Here is an 18,146-nt window from a genome sequence, read left to right as displayed (position 1 = left end):
GCTATACTTAGATCTGGGATCATAAAAGAAAGGCAAAAATAGCCCCTAATTCTACATTCTACATTTACATTACATATAAGTGAATAACTAGGTGCATACAAAGTACATACACAGAAGAGATGGAAGGCATTCTGAAAGGCCAAGACATTTGTAGCTGGTAGGCAGATGGCTTTTTCTTAACTCTTCTCAGGCCAAGCTTGGTCTTTAAATTATATAGCTTCCATTTTTTGTTCCTTCTCTTTGGATTGTGTTAGTCATTATATATTGCTTTCTTGGTCCTACTTTCTTTTTGTACATTCGTTCCCATATTGAATTCTCTCTATTCTTCATGGTCATCAATTCTTAATATGAAATAGTAATATTCCACTACAGATTTGTGTATTATAATTTTGTTTACTTTTTCTACAGTCAAGGGACATCTAGTTTATTTCCAGTTCTTTACTACCACAAAAAAAAGTTCTACTTCAAATACTTTGCTGTAGATGGGAATTTTCATTGTCTTTGACTTCTTGTGAAGAACTTTTAAATGTAAAACTGAAGAGTTTATATTTTATCCTAGAGGTAATATGGGGAGCTTTGGAGTATATCGAGCAAAGGAGAGACATGGTCACACTTGGATTTGGAAAAATCATTATATAGGGGGTAGATTAAAGTGGGGAGTGAATTTAAGGCAGAGAGACCAGTTTGCAAGCTATTGCAGTAGTCTCAACAAGAATTAATAAGGAACTAAACTAAAATGGTAGATGTGTAAGTGGAAAGGAGCTCAATTTGAGAGCTGTTATAGAGAAAGAAATTACAAAATTTGACCAACTGATTGAATATGATGAGATTAGTTCAAGTGAAGAGTTGAGTAACTAACTGAAGTATATTGATGTCCTCAATAATAATAATAGGGTAGTTTAGAAGACAGATGGGTTTGGGAGGGAAAGATAATGAGTTCTGTTTTGCATATGCTAAGTTTGAGTGCCTTCTAAACACCCATTTTAAAAAATGTCCACTAGGCAATTCATTATGCAAAATTGGAGCTCAGAAGAAAGCCCGGGGCTGGATATATCAGTCTAGGAGTCCTCTTTATAAGAGGTGATAATTGAACCCACAAGAGGTTCACAAAATCACCTTGTAAGAGAGTGCAGAGAAAAAAGAGAGAGACCCTGGGACCAAGTGTTGTGGTACAGCACTATAGTTAGTAAGTGGGTCATGGGTACATCTATACAACAGGGGAGACAAAGAAGAAAAAACACAAAAGACAGCAGTTTTAGGGTATTTGAGAGGAGTGAGTATCCAGAAAGTCAAAACTGGCAGATGCTAAAGAGAACTTTAAAAAAATGAGCATTGAGAGGGCTACCGGACTTGGTCATTAGAGATCATTGTAAATTTAGAGGGAGTCGTTTCGATTAAGTAATGAGGTTGGGATTCATATTGCAAAGGGGTTTAAGAGAAAGTAAAGGCAGAGACTGAAATTTCCAGTAGGTTGAGTGGGCAAGGAGAGATATAGGCCATTAAGCTAGCAGGGATGGTAGAGTCTATCAAAAGTTGTCTAAAAATTGGGGATACTTGGGTACATTTGTAGCCAGCAGGGTAAAACCAATAAATAGAGTGGATACTAAAGAGATTGAAGAGTGTATTCATAAAGAAAATCTGATTAAGAGAATAGGAGGGCTCAGATTGAGGGTACATGTAAAGGAATCAGTCCTGTTGAGAAGAAAGACCACATCTTAAGAAGTAAAGGAAGGTATGAGGGACATAAAATGAAGAGATGGAAATAAGAAAGAGCTTGGGGTAAATGATTTTCCAGTAAAGTATAAAGTGAGATCCTTGGCTGAGAGATTCGGCACAGGGTTGCTGTGAGAGTGTTAAAGAGATATAAGAAGTTTGGAACATCTGCTGTAGTAAATGAGATAGAGAATCAGTTATGGTGGAGTAGAAAGAATGCCTTGTTTCAGTGATGACCTAGTTGAGATTAGATAACATAAATTTGTATCTGATCAGCACTGACTAACTTGCTCCAGAACTATTCAGCAACACATAGGAGGAGCTAAGAAAGGAAGTTAGAAAGGGGATAATCCAGGTTTGGAGTTTGGCAAGCTGTGAATGGCAGTAGGATAAGGAAGCAAGGAAATTGAGAGTAGAAGATCATTGTATCATGGATTTAGAGCTAGAGAAAGCCTCAGAATCCATGCAGTCCAACCCCCTGTATCTTGGGGTGAACAAATGAAGGCCCAAAGAGGTTACAGTTAAGTGCCCAAAGTCTCACACATAGTAAGTACAAAGGGCGGGATTTTAATCCAGGTCTTTTGACTTCAAAACCAGAATGCTTTCTATAGTGGGTTCACTAAGAGGTCAAGATTAGGGAAGGAAGGAACTCTAGTCAGAATAAAAGTGTTGACCTGTAAAAGAACTGAGAGGTTAGAGAGATTGAATGTCACAATGTGAACAAAACAACAACAACAAAAAAAGATTTAGGACCAGTAAAACATAGGACAAATGGAATGGTAAGAGTGTTGCTGTGTGATATTTAATGTATAGGGAATTTAAATGTTCTTGAACAGGGTAATGGAAAACCTTCACATCATGACACAACTAAGGTTGTGACCATCCCCATAAGTAAATTATGTGGAGTGGAGAACTGTATAATGAGAGTTAAGTAAATTAAAGGCCTGGGAGGAACATCAACTACTATAACAGCACAAGTTGGGATAAACTGAGAGCTCCTTACTTGTGCTAAGGGATGGACAAGAGATTTGATTGTAGTTGGGAGCAGTTTATTTTCTGATTTGCAGGTGTGAGCAAATTTTCTCAAATCCATGTTTCTCCTCAGAGGCCAGAGGTTAAACACAATGTGAAATTTTTTTCTATTCCACTTGCTCACTAATATCTTTGTGTGAAAAGAATCTTTTCACACAGCCTAAAATTGCTTGACACATCAAAATTAATTTGTTAATGATATTGTAGTACCTAAGAGCTTGTAAGTCAAAAAGTATCCTATCTCTTGGGATTTTATAGTATTTGGCTTTCTTTATAAGATTTTCCTTTTACATTCTTTTGCAGATTCTCTTAAATACTTTAGTGCAAATATACAATAAGTGGGGTTTCATGAAATAGAATACTTGTCCCCCAGAGAGCTTAAACTATTTTGATTAACCCAGGATCATAGAGCCAGTAGAATAGTTGCCCTGATTGAAAATACAAACCTGTAGCCTTTAATTTGACACATGGTACCATTAATACCCAACCTTTTATCCAGCATATATAGGATATTCTGTGATTTGAATTTCTATTTTTAATGTTATATTTTTGTGAAAGATTATGTTCCCTACTGTAGCAGAAGGGAATTGAAATTCTCTCAACATAATAGCCCAAATTGAACATTTATTTTGAATATCGTAAAATGGCCCCAGAAGTACTGAAAGAGACTGAAGCAATATTGAAAATATTCAGAAGTGTGATTGAAACTATGAAGCTGCTAATCCAAGTAACTTCACTTCTAGCACCATAGCTCCTCTACAGGATCTTCTTGTCTTTGGAATTAGCTGTGATTCCAATCTGCAAGGGAGGTAGGAGTCAGTGGTAAGTAAGAAAAATAACGCTAGCCTTACAAAGACTAGGTCTCTTTCAGTGAAGATAAATGTTAGAAACCAAGAAGTAGAAAGTGAAAGAGAGCCTGACAACAAAAGTATGGGTTCCAGTATTATTTCAGCCCAGCTTGCCACCTTAGCTACTGTTAAATAGATAGTCTGACTGTGGCACTGTGTGAACTGATCTTTCAGCAGCCTTACTTACCACCTATCTTATGCTCTTAGTTTTCCTGTATTGATTGCCTTAATTAAGGACAGATTCATTGGTCCTTAGTGCAGGTTTTTCTAGGGCTGGTACTGCTGGTGCTTATACTTGCTATTTATATGTGGAATGATAAAATTGAATACACTGATGAAGAATGATTCATAAATATAGAAAGATAGTTGTTCTGAATCTTTATTGTGTAAGTCCTGTGTATTTGATGAAAGGTTCCTAAATAGAAATGTATTTGATGTGTACCTCTAGATGAAAGTGAGAGTATGAGAGGGAGTGTGTATGAATTTTGGGGTAAGGTGTGATCTCGCTTTACACATTAGGTAAGTTCCTGAAAAGTTGTGCATAAGCTAAAAATGTATGTGTCAGATCATTTTCCATTTGACTTCAGAGATCCATTTTTGAGGGAAAACAAATGCAGACCTCTATGGCATAATAAAAAGCACTTTAAGAGTCCTAATATTAAAAGCAGCAGTCTTCCCTTGGTCATTACAGTATATAGGAACTCAATCCAATCATGTGTTTTTGCGTCATGAAATTTTAATTTCTTTGTCCTTGATTGAGACTATTTCTTTGCAATGCCTACCTCACAGGGTTGTTAAAGGGAACATACTTTATAAACTTAAAAGTTATATATTTTTGAACTGTTATTAACTTGGTATATGGTAGGGCTATGTCCTATAAACTTCTTGCATTAAATTGAACCTGACACTGGAATTTTTAAGCAGGTTGTGTCATTGCTCTAGATCTTTTCTTGATTCAGTGTACTTTTTTTTAGCTTTATATATTTTTCAGGAACTTACCTAATGAAATCAAACTATATTCACATTCATACCCCTTCTCATACTGTCTTACCTTAATCCACAGAGATACCTATTCCCGACCATAGCTAAACAAACTTAATTCCCTGAAAGCTTCCAAAAGGATTTTGGCTTATTATCATCATTATTATTAAAAACCCAAGTCAGAAGATTTATCAGCCAACATTTTTAATGACAGAGAAGGTCCAACCTATGACTCTTCTTTTCATGCTAAAGACCACCCTTGGCCAGAGACTTCCTTTCCATTGATGCAGTGCAGCTGGAGGAGTTAATAACAGAGGAAAGACAATAGTCGTGCTGTCCCTGGAGTTGCTTCAATGGGATGTGTTTGTGGCATTCTCATTTAAGCCCAAAATGAGTTTACATAGGAACAATATTTATAAATAGGAATCATAGGACTCTACTTCAGCTGTAATACATCTACATCAGCACCCAGAACACTACAAAATCTGCTTGGTGAAATCAGTAGTCATTTGAAGAATTGGCCTAACTAGCTGTATTGCAAAAAACCAAGTAGATGTATCAAATTGGCGAAGATTATAAAAGCCAAAAATAGGCCACGTTGGAAGGGCAGTGAGGAGATAGACACATTGGCATAATGTTGACTGAGCTGTGAATTGGTCTGAGTGATCTGGAAAAAATTGGGGAATGGGTGAGAAGAGTCACTAAACTGTTAACACCTTTTCACCTAATGCCACCACAACTGGGTATACTGAGGAGATCCCATAGGTAGCAAAATCACATTAGCAGCATTCTTTATGGTAGCAGTCGACCCACAAGCATTTATTAAGTCTTATTATGTGCCAGGCTCTAGAGATACAGATAAAGTGAAATAGTCACTGCCCTCAAGGATTTTATATCCTATTAGCAGACAGCTGCAAAGGTGGGTACCCATCAGTTGGGAAACTGCTAAACCAAACCTGGTATATGAATATAATAGAATATTATTTTGCTACAAAGAATAAGAAACATGAGGATTTCTCTGTCTAATTCTGAGTAAATAAAGTAGAAACAAGGCAATAATATATGCAATGACTTAAGTAATATGAAAGAAAGTAATACCATTGCAGTAAACTGTCTTCCTCCTAGGGAGCAGCAGATTAGTCAGATAAGAAGCTGATTGTTGTGCCTACTCTATACTAGGCTTTGGACAAAAACAAAGCAGACCTTGCTGTCAGGAAGCTTATATTCTGTCTTGGAAGACCTAAGTGCATATACAGGATAAATAATAATAAACCTATTTCCCAACTCTTGGTGCTGAATTGGGAAACTGGGTATTTTTTTATGTTGTATATACTTCCAGGTGGTTGCTATGTCTTTTGAGTTGTGTGCAACTTTTCTTATGAAAGGATTTGATTGGAAACTAGTTGAGTTGTTAGAAATAAGGCATCAATAAAACTTTTTTAAGTAGATGAAAAATGCATATAGCTCAGGCTAGCTGGGCACATAATTTAATGGAAGCAAAAATTAAAGCTGGGAAATTATACAGTGATTTCAGAGGTCCTAAACTGCTCACTGCCACAGAATCCCATCTTTTTTAGTCCACTCTTTTTTCCCACCGCAATATTGAAAAAGTCAAAGTTGTAGATGACTCAAAGTGAAATAAGATAAATGGTAAGTATAAGTATGTTTCAGCATATTGCCAGTGATGACTCACATTGAAAAAATGGTGTTAAAAAGCATCAAGATGTGTAATTAGAAAAGCTATGTATTTAGTAAGAATGAGTGACAACAGGTAGGCTACACACATTTTTCATGAAATATTAAGGAACCAGAAAGCTACCAGCACATTGGGTGGCTCTTTAATCGAAAAGAGTTTGCTAAGAGTTGCATGACAAAAATACTTGGAAGGACTATTTCATGCAGTCTTAGCTGTTTCACTTTTTCCTTGGTCTTAGCTAGAGTTTATTCACATGTCTTCCTTTTTATTCTGCTTTGGAAGCAGGAGCACTCCCCAGTTTCTCCTTAATTTTCCCTGTCCTTAACTAACTGTTTCCCCTTTTCCTTCTCATATCTCTGAAATGTTAACCTTTACCCAGCAACTCTTAAAGTGATGAATGAATTATGGATTCAGATGTCTCAGCCAGTTAGAAGTCAGCTGAGAGATTGTTATTGGACAAATGGTAATCCCATTTGTTACAAATAAGCAAATTATGTGAAGAGAAAGAGAATTCTGACAGCTTTCGGGTTTATTTGAGAACAGATGATGGACAAGTATTTGCAAACATGTATGACCTAACTTTTTTATGAATTAATTTTCAAATCCTAAATCAGTATTATTTGTCTTTAGGGATGCTTCCTAGGAGGCAACACATAATAAAATTTGCAACCAGTTAGAAATTAAAAGCCTTTTATTATGTCTGCTTTATTTAACCAGCTGTGTGTCAGTGTAATTTAAGTCACTTTCTCAGTTTAGCATGTGTTACAAAATAATGAGTATATTTCAACTTCTATAGACTATATAAAGAATTTATTTTCTCTGTTTAGGTCCTGGGAACGCCAACGCGAGAGCAAATTCGAGAAATGAATCCAAACTACACTGAATTCAAATTTCCTCAGATTAAGGCACATCCTTGGACTAAGGTGAGTCTAAATGAGTGGAATAATGTAAGGCATAAGGGCCGAAAGTACACTAAATGGCATTGATTTAAAACTTAGTTTTTCCTTATTAATTTTTAAGCAAAACTACTTTGAGACCTAGTAGTTGAATCCAAGGTATTACAGCAATTCAAGTGAGCATTCATTGATGATGTTCATAATATGCACCCATTTTGATTGCTTGTAGGTATTTACTACTCCAAATGTGTATTTGAATGTCATAATAACATGCTTATATCAATGGGCTATTAAGTTCGAAAAGGTATGAGATCTTGTATAAGTTATAATGAATTTTTCTAGCCCTGGGGTTTTTTTCTTTTACTTGTGTGGTAAAGAGTACTTAATTCCTACATCACAGCAAAGATAGCATGCATGTTTTTCAATTCACTGGTCTTACGATTGAAAATTAGCCTTTAAAGTTATAGATTCCTCCCTCCCCCAGTTTCTTCTTCCTTGGTGCTCTGGAGCAAAAATTTGAGCATCTCTATTCCTGCCAGTGATACAGATAGAAAACTATTTGAAATGTTGCCAGTGTTTCACTTGCCAGTCAGAAAACCATAATACTGTATTAGTTGGAGAAGACATAGTATGAAGAGGCTTTTAAGAGGAAAGGTACTAATTTACTAAAAGGTAAATTTCGATTACCAACTGGAAGAACTTAAATTGGACTTTTGAATTTTTCTCATTTCAATGTGCATCATTAAAGAACATTAACATTAAGTTAATGCTGGAACTAAAATGATCTTAGAAATCAGCTATTCCAACTCCCTCATTTTACTGTTGGGTTACCTGAAGCCCAGAGAAGTTAATGTAAGGCTTGTAAGACCACAGCTAGTTACTTGAAAGAGTCAGGCTTAGGATCAAAGTTTCCTTCCTCTCTACTCAGTATCTTCTCTGCTCCGGCTTGTTTGCTGTCTCATTGCACCCTTTTTAAAGGAATCAGAAATGATTACCCTAACACTATGAACAAATTTTAGTGAAAATACTGTTTATAGATTCAATCATGCTGAAAACAAAAATGGTTTGGGTTCATCAACATCTGAATTCTTTATTTATATAGACTACAGTCACTTCCTAGAATTTAAGAAAATCTGCTCATGCTGGTAGTTGTGCTTCCCTCCCCACCCCCAGCCAATTTAAGTCCAGATACCTTATAATTTAATGACAGTTAAAAGGATGTTACTGTCACAGACAGAAAGATCAACACTTGAGTATCTTCCTAATTTATTTATTTATTTTTGCTGAGAGGGTATAATAACTAATACCTGAGATCAAATATACTTACTCTATTCCTGTACCCCAAATGTTATTCCATTTCTAATTTAAGTAGTTACAAAATCTGGAGGACCTCAGAAGACTATTTAAATTTGCATTGGAATTCATTTCAGGGTATCCTAGGAATCCTCAAACCTACCTTAGATCATACAGAAACCATACAGGGTTTCAGAAGAATCATTTAGACTAAGGGTGTCCTAAGGCTATTCCAGACCTAACTTTGTGTTGATTCATATCCCTGGCTCATCTCAATTTAATTTGGCATTTATATGAACTTTTTGCAGGATTACAAATAGGCAAGGCATGATCACTACAGCACTCAAAATAAAAATAAGGAATTTTTGATGAAGAAATTTTCAATATATGTATAATTTCAATATATATTGTCTAAAGTGTCACCCAAGGTAGTATACATTACATTTTCAAATGGCTAGAAATAGGTTTCTGTGTCATCTCAGATTTTCTTGGATGACATCCCTGCAGTGTAATTTATAAGATAGAGTAGAACTCAATAATACTAATAGCTGATATTTATATAGTTCCTATGGTTTACAAAGTGCTTTCCTCACAGCAACTTGGGAAGAGGTCTGTCTGTGATAGAGTGCTACAGAGATCTATGCTTGACCTTTGCTATTTAGCCATTTTTATCAATGATTGGGTTAAGAGCATAAATTGCATGCTCATCAAATTTACAAATGACTCAGAAATAAGTAAAATAAGTAACAACAGTGGGTGAGTCAGAATTCAGAAAGATCTAGATGGCTAGAACAGAAGGAACTGAGAGTGTGTAGCCTTGAGAACAGCTCAGCTCAAATGCTGCTTTATACATGAGACCTTTCTTATTAGCTACTCCACATGCTGCTGCCTTCCTCACCTCCACCCCCAAATTGCTTTGTTTTTATTTTCTTATATATACTTTTATATGTACATGTTGTCTCTCCCTGCAGACTGTAAGTTCTCTGAGGACAAAAACTGTTTCATGTTTGTCTTTGCACTCGCAGTGCCCAGAATATATTGTAGGCATTTAAAAATACTGAAGTGGAAAAAAAAAACTTAGGTGGCACCACAATGGATGTCTTCTTCAAGTGTGAGAAGAATTGTCATGGGGAAAGGGATTAAGCTTGTCCCTGACTGCAGAAGGAAAAATTAAGAACGGTGGGTAGGACTTACAGAGAAAGAAATTTAGGTTTTATGTAAGGAAAAATTTTCCTTAGAATAATAGTAATCCGAAAGGAGAATGGGTTGTTTCAGGAAGTAAGAAGTTATTTCACTAGAGAGCTTCAGGCTACTGTTTTATAGAGAGGATTCTTATTCAGGTATGGTTAAAACTACATGGCCAGGTATAGATAATCCATGAGTTCTTTTCTCTCCCTGAGATTCTTTGAAGGAAATTGTGCAAGTTTTACTATCATCTCCATTTTACAGATAAGGAAACTGCAGCCCAGTGGTTATGTCACTTACCCAAGATCACATAATTGATTTCAGAAAAAGGATTTAAACCCAAATCTTCTGAATCGGTGTTCCTAACATAGCATTATACAGCCTCTGGTATCCATTAGAGTGGGTTTGGGCAAATCTTTCAAAATTTCATGCAACTGTAACAGCCCGAGGATTGTGATGAATTTGGATACTTTAATACCCTGTTAGATTCCTGGGTGTTTTTATTTTTTTCTATATTTTGTACCACTAGACAGCCAGTAATACTACTTTTAAAAACAAAAGGCCAACAAGAGTCATCTTTGTATAACAAAGGTTTTGCCTAAAATTTGAAAGTAGCCTTGTACTAACATAGATAGAAATAGAAATAGGAGTCAGAATTATTGTGACTGAAGTGGTTTTGCTTCCACCAGAGTGGTTTTTCATTCGATTTGTACCAGCTCAGGGCACTGTTAAACATTTGAGGAGCAGCTTCCTTTGTAAGTGTACATGAGAGTTATATGCATATTTCTAAGTAGCTCAGTATTCTACTTTGACCCCAAGAGCAATAGCTAGTATTTTTAGGGGAGCAGGGAAAGATCAGGGATTAAGAGAAGAGTGTATGGAATAGAAATAACAACGTAGAGATCAAGGGACAAAAATACAGTAGAATGAGTTCTTCTCATTATATTGCCAAGTGTCTTGAGGTTTTTAAATCTAATACTGATGTATAGAAGAGAAGCTTCCACCTAAAATCTAATCCTGATTTTTGACTATGCCATTTAGGACTGTTAAGACTACAGGACATCTATAGAGAGATTTCTTCTAGTTTTTGTTGTCAATAAATAAAGATTTTCAGGGGTTTTTAGTCAATTAAACATTAAGCACCTACTCTATGTTAAGCTCTATACTGGCACTGGGGGTAGAATGTAAGGCAAAAAACAGTCCCTGCTTTTAACTGTCTTGCAGTCAACTCATTGATTATCTAATTGTACAGTCTAGGAATAGAAGTAAGGGATAAGAGCTTTTCTCTGCTGTGAAAGAAAAAGCAACTTATGACTGTATGAAGGAATCTTCATCATGGAATCTTCCTGAGGTTCCTTCCCAAGATTCTAAAATCAAAAGTTTTTTACACATGAAGAAAAACACCTTGACCTTACTGTTCACTCAAGATTTGCTTCTCTAAGATGACATACCTTTGGGGAATGGAAGGGAAGGTTAACAGTGAGTAGAAGCGCATTGAAAGCAAAGAGAAGACCAAAAATTAGTGAGGTGGGCTTAGAAGGCAAAAAGCAATGTGTACTTTGCTAGGTGTTACAGATACAAATATAAAACTTACCTTCATTGAGCTTATGTTATAGAGCTAGAATCTCTTGTACCTCAGTTTTTTCTTCCCTAAAATGATTATTATAATTATTATACCTTTCTTATGGGTTTTTGGCATGGATAAAATGAAATAATTACTTTTAACAATATGAAAGGGACATGCAAATGTGAAATGATAATATTGTTCAATATCTTTTTATATTCTAAGAGTAAGAAAATACTATGATTAATAGTGAATAGCATCAGATTAGCAGGTATTAAGTTTTGGTTCTTGCCTTGGTTTTGACTTTGTGACATCTTGTGAAGGGTAAATAGGAAGATACATTCCCAGTTCTCCCTCCCATATTTTTCCTTGCTTGGCCTCAGTTTGCCTCCCTGTTTATCCAGTTCCCTCCCTCTAGCAACTGTACCATTGTGAGCTTGTTAGCTGTGATGGTATCTTCAGAAATCTAGGGGATGAAACAGGGGAGCAATCAGGATTATTTTTTTGTAACTTAACTATAAAATGGTGGTAGAAGTCTTGCCACACTTATTCACCCTTGCTATCCAATATTCCCACAAGGATATTAAGTGGCTAGAAAAATCAGTAAGTTCTCCAACCCCTTTTCTAGAACCTGGACTTAAACCTGCTGCTATTCATATAGCATCTGATTGAACTACAGCTGGTTGACCTTAGTATTTCTTTTGAATTTTTACTTTATTTATGTTGGTACTTCATTTTTCCTCTAAAAAAGAAACATTTTGAAAAACTCAAGGTTTTTATTATATTGAAGCAGAAAATTATACCTTCCATTTTAAAATCTGTACAGAATGTTTATATAAAACACTGTTGCTCCTATGGTGAAAAAAAGTAATATTTTAATGCTCACTCTTTGTATCACTAGGAATTCTAAAAAAAGGAAATATGAATGTACATTGGAGTAGCTAGCTTTTGTGTAGGAAGTAGCAAATGGAAATGATCCTTGATATTGAGATTGGAATTGGTAAAGTAGAATTGGGAGATAATCCCAACAAAGGTATTAGACTAGGAATGAACATGACTCATGCATTGGCTATACAAAGTAGAGACTCCTGTAACTGGGGACGGTTTGAAAAAGTGATCTAGATTATGAAAGACTTTTAAAAATACCATTAATCTTTTGAACTTGATCCAATATTCAGTAAGACTCTTTAGTAGAGAAGCTACATAATAAAAGAAATAGTTGAGGAACATTTATCTGACAGCTGCATATAGGATGAATGAAGAAATGGGAGGATTTGCTCAAATGACTGTAGGAAATGGTGATTGATATCCATTTAATGACTCAAAAAGAGGGCCTTCAAAAGAAAGAACACAGGTAATTATGTCAGGGGTGGGGAAGTACCTAGCAAGTCATAAATACATGTTAAAAGTGTAAGACAAAATAAAAAGGCTTTGAGGGAGATGTAATCAAAAGTACTATAAGATAAATTTTGTGTACTTACCCTTTGTGTAATTTTACATTCTTCTAGGATTCCTAGTTTCAGTTCTAACCTTTTTTTCAGTTGATAGCAATGGTAATCAATTTCTATTAAGTGATTTATTATGTTCCTGATGATCAAAGCACTCTTTAAAATTATGTGTTCCTTCTATCCACTGATGCCTTTCAAGAGTATTGTTGACTCTTATAATAGTCTGATAGATACAACATCTTCATACAGCTATTTTTTTTTTACCCTCCCAGGTTTATTAAAATACCCATTGGAAATGTGATGAGCCCTTGTTTTGTAAGAATGTCCTTGAGTTTTTATTCCCCCAAATAAAACTATAATAAAAATGGTAATATACAAGGATATATGCAAAATTATTTTTCTCTTTTTTGCTTTGTTTAAGCAATGAATTCAGACTTCATTCTTTCATTTTTATAACTTTAAATCATAGAATTTCAAAGTCAGAAAAATTTTAAAAGCATTTTGTATCTCTGATCCCATTTTTTCCCCTTATGATAGTCCAGTTTGGGCTGCTAAGTTATTATCAAGGAAATTTATGACTAAGGAGGTAATGGGCTAGTCATATAGCAAGAACAAAGGATAATTAATTAAAGGACATCCTGTATTCGTGTCCACAAAACATAAGAAACACTTAGCGGAAGGCTTTCTGTGTCTTGGGTAGATCTTCTATGGAGGACATATGAAACAACATGAAAAAGAATCTTGAAAATGAGAAAACATGAATAGGTTACATACAGTCTGTATCAAAAGAGTGAATATTAGGGGCGGCTAGGTGGCGCAGTGAGTAAAGCGCCGGCCCTGGAGTCGGGAGGACCCGAGTTCGGTTCCGGTCTGAGACACTTAACACCCACACAAAAATACTAGCCGTGTAACCTTGGGCAAGTTACTTAACCCCAGTGGCCCTCCAAAAGGCAAAAAAAAAAAAAGAGTGAATATTCACTCAAGAATCCATTGAAGTTTGGATTTATAGTAAGGTAGATAAAAATAGATGACAGTATAATAGTTAACATTTGTAGAGCCCTTGAATATTTACAAAACATTTTACATGCATTATCTCACTTAATATACCTTTTTATAGGCAGAGAAATCATGATAGAGGAATTGAATAATCTACCCAGAGAACATATAGATGGTTGGTGGAAGAGCCTCAGCAAAACCCCAATTCCCTTGCATCCTAGCTAAGTGTTCTTTTTATTAGATAAAGATTGGTCATTGTAGCCTCCAGTTACTTTCAGTGGTGTTTGGCTAAGTCATAGTTAGCTCAAGACAACAAAGATGCTGTAATTTTGTGTATACCTGTGATAACATAAAAATTTAATAAAGAACATATGATGGGCAGGTAAATAGCACAGTACATAGAGTGCCAGGTCTTAAATCAGGAAGACTTTATCTTTCTAAGTTCACATCTGGCCTCAGACATTATGTGACCCTGGGCAAGTAACCCTGATTGCCTCAAGTTTCCTCATCTGTAAAATGAGATAGAGAAGGAAATGTCAAACCACTCCAGGATCTTTGCCAAGAAAATCCCAGATGGGGTCACAAAGAGTCGGACATAACTGAAATGACTGAACAATACATGATGAAAGCCCCAATCTCCAGGGAAGAGTGTTTTTTCTAAACATTCCCTATCCTAGGTACTATATTTTACCTTCCTAATGGTGATAAATTAACAGAATACTGGAAAATTAGCAGATACTAAAATTCTCTTAGGCTTTATTTATTTCTTCTTCCTTACATTCCCAGAGTGGTCTTAGATACTATCAAAATCATCCCAGGGATGAAGAGTTTAGGCCAGAAAATCCTGTAATGTAGTGTGACATCATCAATATTTGCACCAAGTTACATTAGGCACCTTGGAACTCACAACTATATCTCAGGAACCTGTCGTAGAAGCAAAAGCAATGGACAACTGACAGCCAGTAGTCAGTCTATTATATCTCTAAATAATGGTATGCAGCGGTCTAGTATGTTATTTATAGCCCTTACAGGATGTTTTACATTTATAAGAAAATTTGCCAGTTTTCTTCTGTTAGGATATTAAACCCAAGTCTGGATATTAATTTTAGCCTTTTCTCTTCTTTATATATGTGTTCTCCTTGGAAAACTCATCAGCTATAACTGGTAATCCCCAAATTTCCATCCCATCCCTAAACTCTTCTCTGAACTTCAGACTCATATCTCTAACTGCCTATTAGACATCGCCATCTTTGTGTCCTGTATGGTCTATGCAAACTTAGCGTATCTGAAACTAAATTTTTCATCAGTAATTTCATCATTTTCCCAGTCACCCAGACTTGAAATAAAGGATTCTCCTTCATTCATCCCTTGCAACTTTTTCCCATTTCTAATTAGCCACTGAGGCTTCCTTCCTTTATTACGTCTCATCTTTTATGTAAAATTTTTTTCTCTGTCATTGACAATAGAATCTACCTCTTTTGGACTCTTAACATCACAACCCTTGGTAGCATATTACCTTATGAGGAACTAGAAATAGCTCTAAAAGAAGCTATTGGTGGGAAGAACAAGACTACATGGAGGGAGTCTACACAGTTGTTCAGGGTATTGAGGGATCGATTCTTAAGGTATCTGAAAAAAGGGCAAATTTAGCAACAGCTTGGAGAAAATCTCAAGTCTTATTACTTTTGAGAAAAATAAACAAGTAAATATATCAAGGACCAAATACTCTCTATTACTTTAAATGAAATGTGTAACTGCAAAGTTCTGATCTGTAGCAAATGTTTGTGAAAACCTAGATATTTCCTTCTTAGACATTCATCAAAAATGCTCAACGCCACATACATTTTACATTACTCTTGTGAAAATTTTGTAGGGGCATATTTCAATTGTCCTTGATATATTTGTTTACTATCCTATTGACTATAAAAATAAAGCAATTCAGTAAACTAAAACACAACTTTAAAGGCTCTCTCTCCTCCAATAAGATGTCTTCCACGCATATGTCAAAATCATCTGAGATTTCTTGAAAAATAAAACGGCAGACATAACAGTACTAGTCTCTGTTATCATCAAGCATGGCATAAAACAGAGAAACATATTCACCAGAGGTTTTTGCCACCATCATGAAGGCTGTTCAGCACAGATTCCATATAGACCTTTCTATAGATGGTGAGATGCTCCAAATGTCTCTATTTGTACATGAATTTGTGTAGATTACATCAGCCCCGGAGAACATTACAAAGCCTCCTGAATGAATTCCATAATCAGTCAAAACTGAGTTTTACCTTATTTACCACCAAAGATACAGTCAGGAAGCATTTATTAAGTACCAATTATCAGGAGCATGTATATTTTAGATGTTTTAATATAGAAGTAATATTTGATGATAATTAGGTGAGTTTTCTGGAGAAAGGAGGTGACTAAGGCAGGGGAGGAAACAGGCATTTATTAAGTGCCTGCTATGTGCCAGGCAAATATCCCATTTGATCCTCACAATAACCCTGTGAGGTAGGTGCTATTATTATTCCCATTTTACTTTTGAGAAAACTGGAGCAAACAGGTAAAGTGACTTTCCTAGGATCACACAGGTAGTAAGTGTCTGAAGCTAAATTTGAACTCTGGTCTTCCTGACTTCAGGCCTTGCACCTTCTCCACCGTGCCACCAGTTAACCTCTAGTATCTGGCATTATGGAATATTCTCAATTGAGGGTTAAAGGGAGAAAGAATATAAACCACTAAAGAAAAGGAGATGAAACATAGTGTGATGTCACACTTACCTCCCACTCTGGCCGGCAGATTTTCTTCACCTCTTATTTACTGAGAAAAGAGACCATTCACTTGAGATTTCCAGGAACCCTTCTCTAGCCCGATCAGTCCTCTCCTTTTTTTTTCTATCTCTGAAGAAAAGTCCCTTTCTCTTTCCCCAAGTAAACTTTGCATGTAAGTCCCCTCTCTTCCTCATTGTTTATTACTATCTTCCTATCTCTCTTCCCTTTCCACATCCATCCTACTCCCTCCACCCCCACTCACCCCCTCTTTTGGCTCTTTCCCTGCTTAGAGAAAGAGCCAATAGGCTCGGGTCTATCCTAGCCTTAGAAAACTCATTTGATGGTTATATCCCTCAAGTTTTTTTCCATATATTTCTGTTCCTCTTTTCTGCCTCACCTAAGTGTTTCTATTAATTTTCCACCCACTCTCTTCTCATACCTTTACAAGTCAGGATTTTGATCATCTACTCTAATGAAATCACTCTCTTCAGAGTTACTAGTGGTCTCTTAACTACTAAATCTAATCATCTTTCTTAACTCTCACACCGCTTGAACTTTTTGCAGTTTTTGATATCTTTGACCAACTCTTCCTCCTGAATACTTCTCTGCCCATGGTTTCTATGACACTGTTTTTCTCCCACTTTCCTTATCATTCAATCTCAGGTTCCTTTGCTATATCTTCTCCCCAGGACTCTATGAAGGGCCCTCTTCTGTCTTAGTATGGCCTATCCCAGATCTCATCGGTTCCCATCAATCAAGTATAATCTCTAAATAGATGACTTTCAGTTCTACATATCCAATCTTATTTTTTCCTGAATTCCAATAATGTTTCAAGTGCCTGTTGAAAAGCTCCTATGTGGTCCCTATACGTATCTCAAAATCAGCATATGCAAAGTGGAAGTTTTATCTTCCCTGGTAAACTCACTACCTTCCTTCACTGTTTCTATTGAAAATATCACCATCTTCCTCATAACTTCTTAAAGTTATTCTTCAGGATTTCACTTTCTTAACATTTCTGATATCCCTCCCCTTGTAGAGCCACAAATTTCATTTAGGCCTTTTACCACCTTTCTTGGATTCTGTAATAGCTTCTTAATTGATTTCCACTGTTTCTAAATCAGGTTAGTTACAGCAGATAGAGCACCGGGCCGAACTTGGGAAGAAATATCTTCCCGAGTTCAGATCTGGCCACAGACGCTTGGCTGTGTGACCCTGGGCAGATCATATAACCATATTTGCCTCGGTTTCCTCATCTGCAAATTGAGCTGGAGAAGGAAGCAGCAAACTACTGCAGTATCTTTGCCAAGAATACTCCAAACCTTACAAGCATTGATTGTGTCTGCTATGTACCAGACACTATGCTAGTGCTTGAAAAAATATCATCTCATTTTATCTTCACAAAACTGAGGAAGACATAAGTGACTTACTTGTCCAGGCTCACACAGCTAGTAAGTGTCTGAGGTCAGACTTGAACTTGTGTCATCCTGACTCCAAGTCCAGGTCTTTAGCCACTATGTCAGCTAATTGCCTTTAGTCTCTTTCCTTTCCCATCCATCCTTCACACAGCTGCCAAGATGGTCTTCCTAAGGCCAAATGCTGACCATTTTTCTTTGTGAAATTTCCAGTGACTCCCCATTGCTTAAAGGATAAAAAATATTTTTTAGTCTGACATTTACAGCCCATCTCTTTCTCGTGTCATTTAATCACCAGATGAACTGGACTTCTA

The 18,146-nt window shown here is 36.1% G+C and overlaps 1 protein-coding gene across 4 annotated transcripts in view; it reads left to right on the top strand.

Annotated features, from left to right (window-relative positions):
* GSK3B (glycogen synthase kinase 3 beta) overlaps positions 1 to 18,146 on the top strand; it is a 304,997-nt gene that overhangs the window by 220,334 nt on the left and 66,517 nt on the right. For all 4 annotated transcript variants that reach the window (XM_069069985.1, XM_069069986.1, XM_069069987.1 and 1 more), the window contains exon 8: positions 7,098 to 7,193. In XM_069069985.1, coding sequence (XP_068926086.1) covers positions 7,098 to 7,193 — 96 coding nt within the window. The remainder of the gene's footprint in view (positions 1 to 7,097; positions 7,194 to 18,146) is intronic.

This window comes from Petaurus breviceps, unplaced genomic scaffold (assembly GCF_028583685.1).
Source record: "Petaurus breviceps papuanus isolate PSGF00001 unplaced genomic scaffold, PetGlider_PUasm1.0 90792, whole genome shotgun sequence".
NCBI lineage: Eukaryota > Metazoa > Chordata > Mammalia > Diprotodontia > Petauridae > Petaurus > Petaurus breviceps.
Note: the sequence above shows the minus strand (reverse complement) of the source record. Positions and strands in the feature narration are given on the sequence as shown.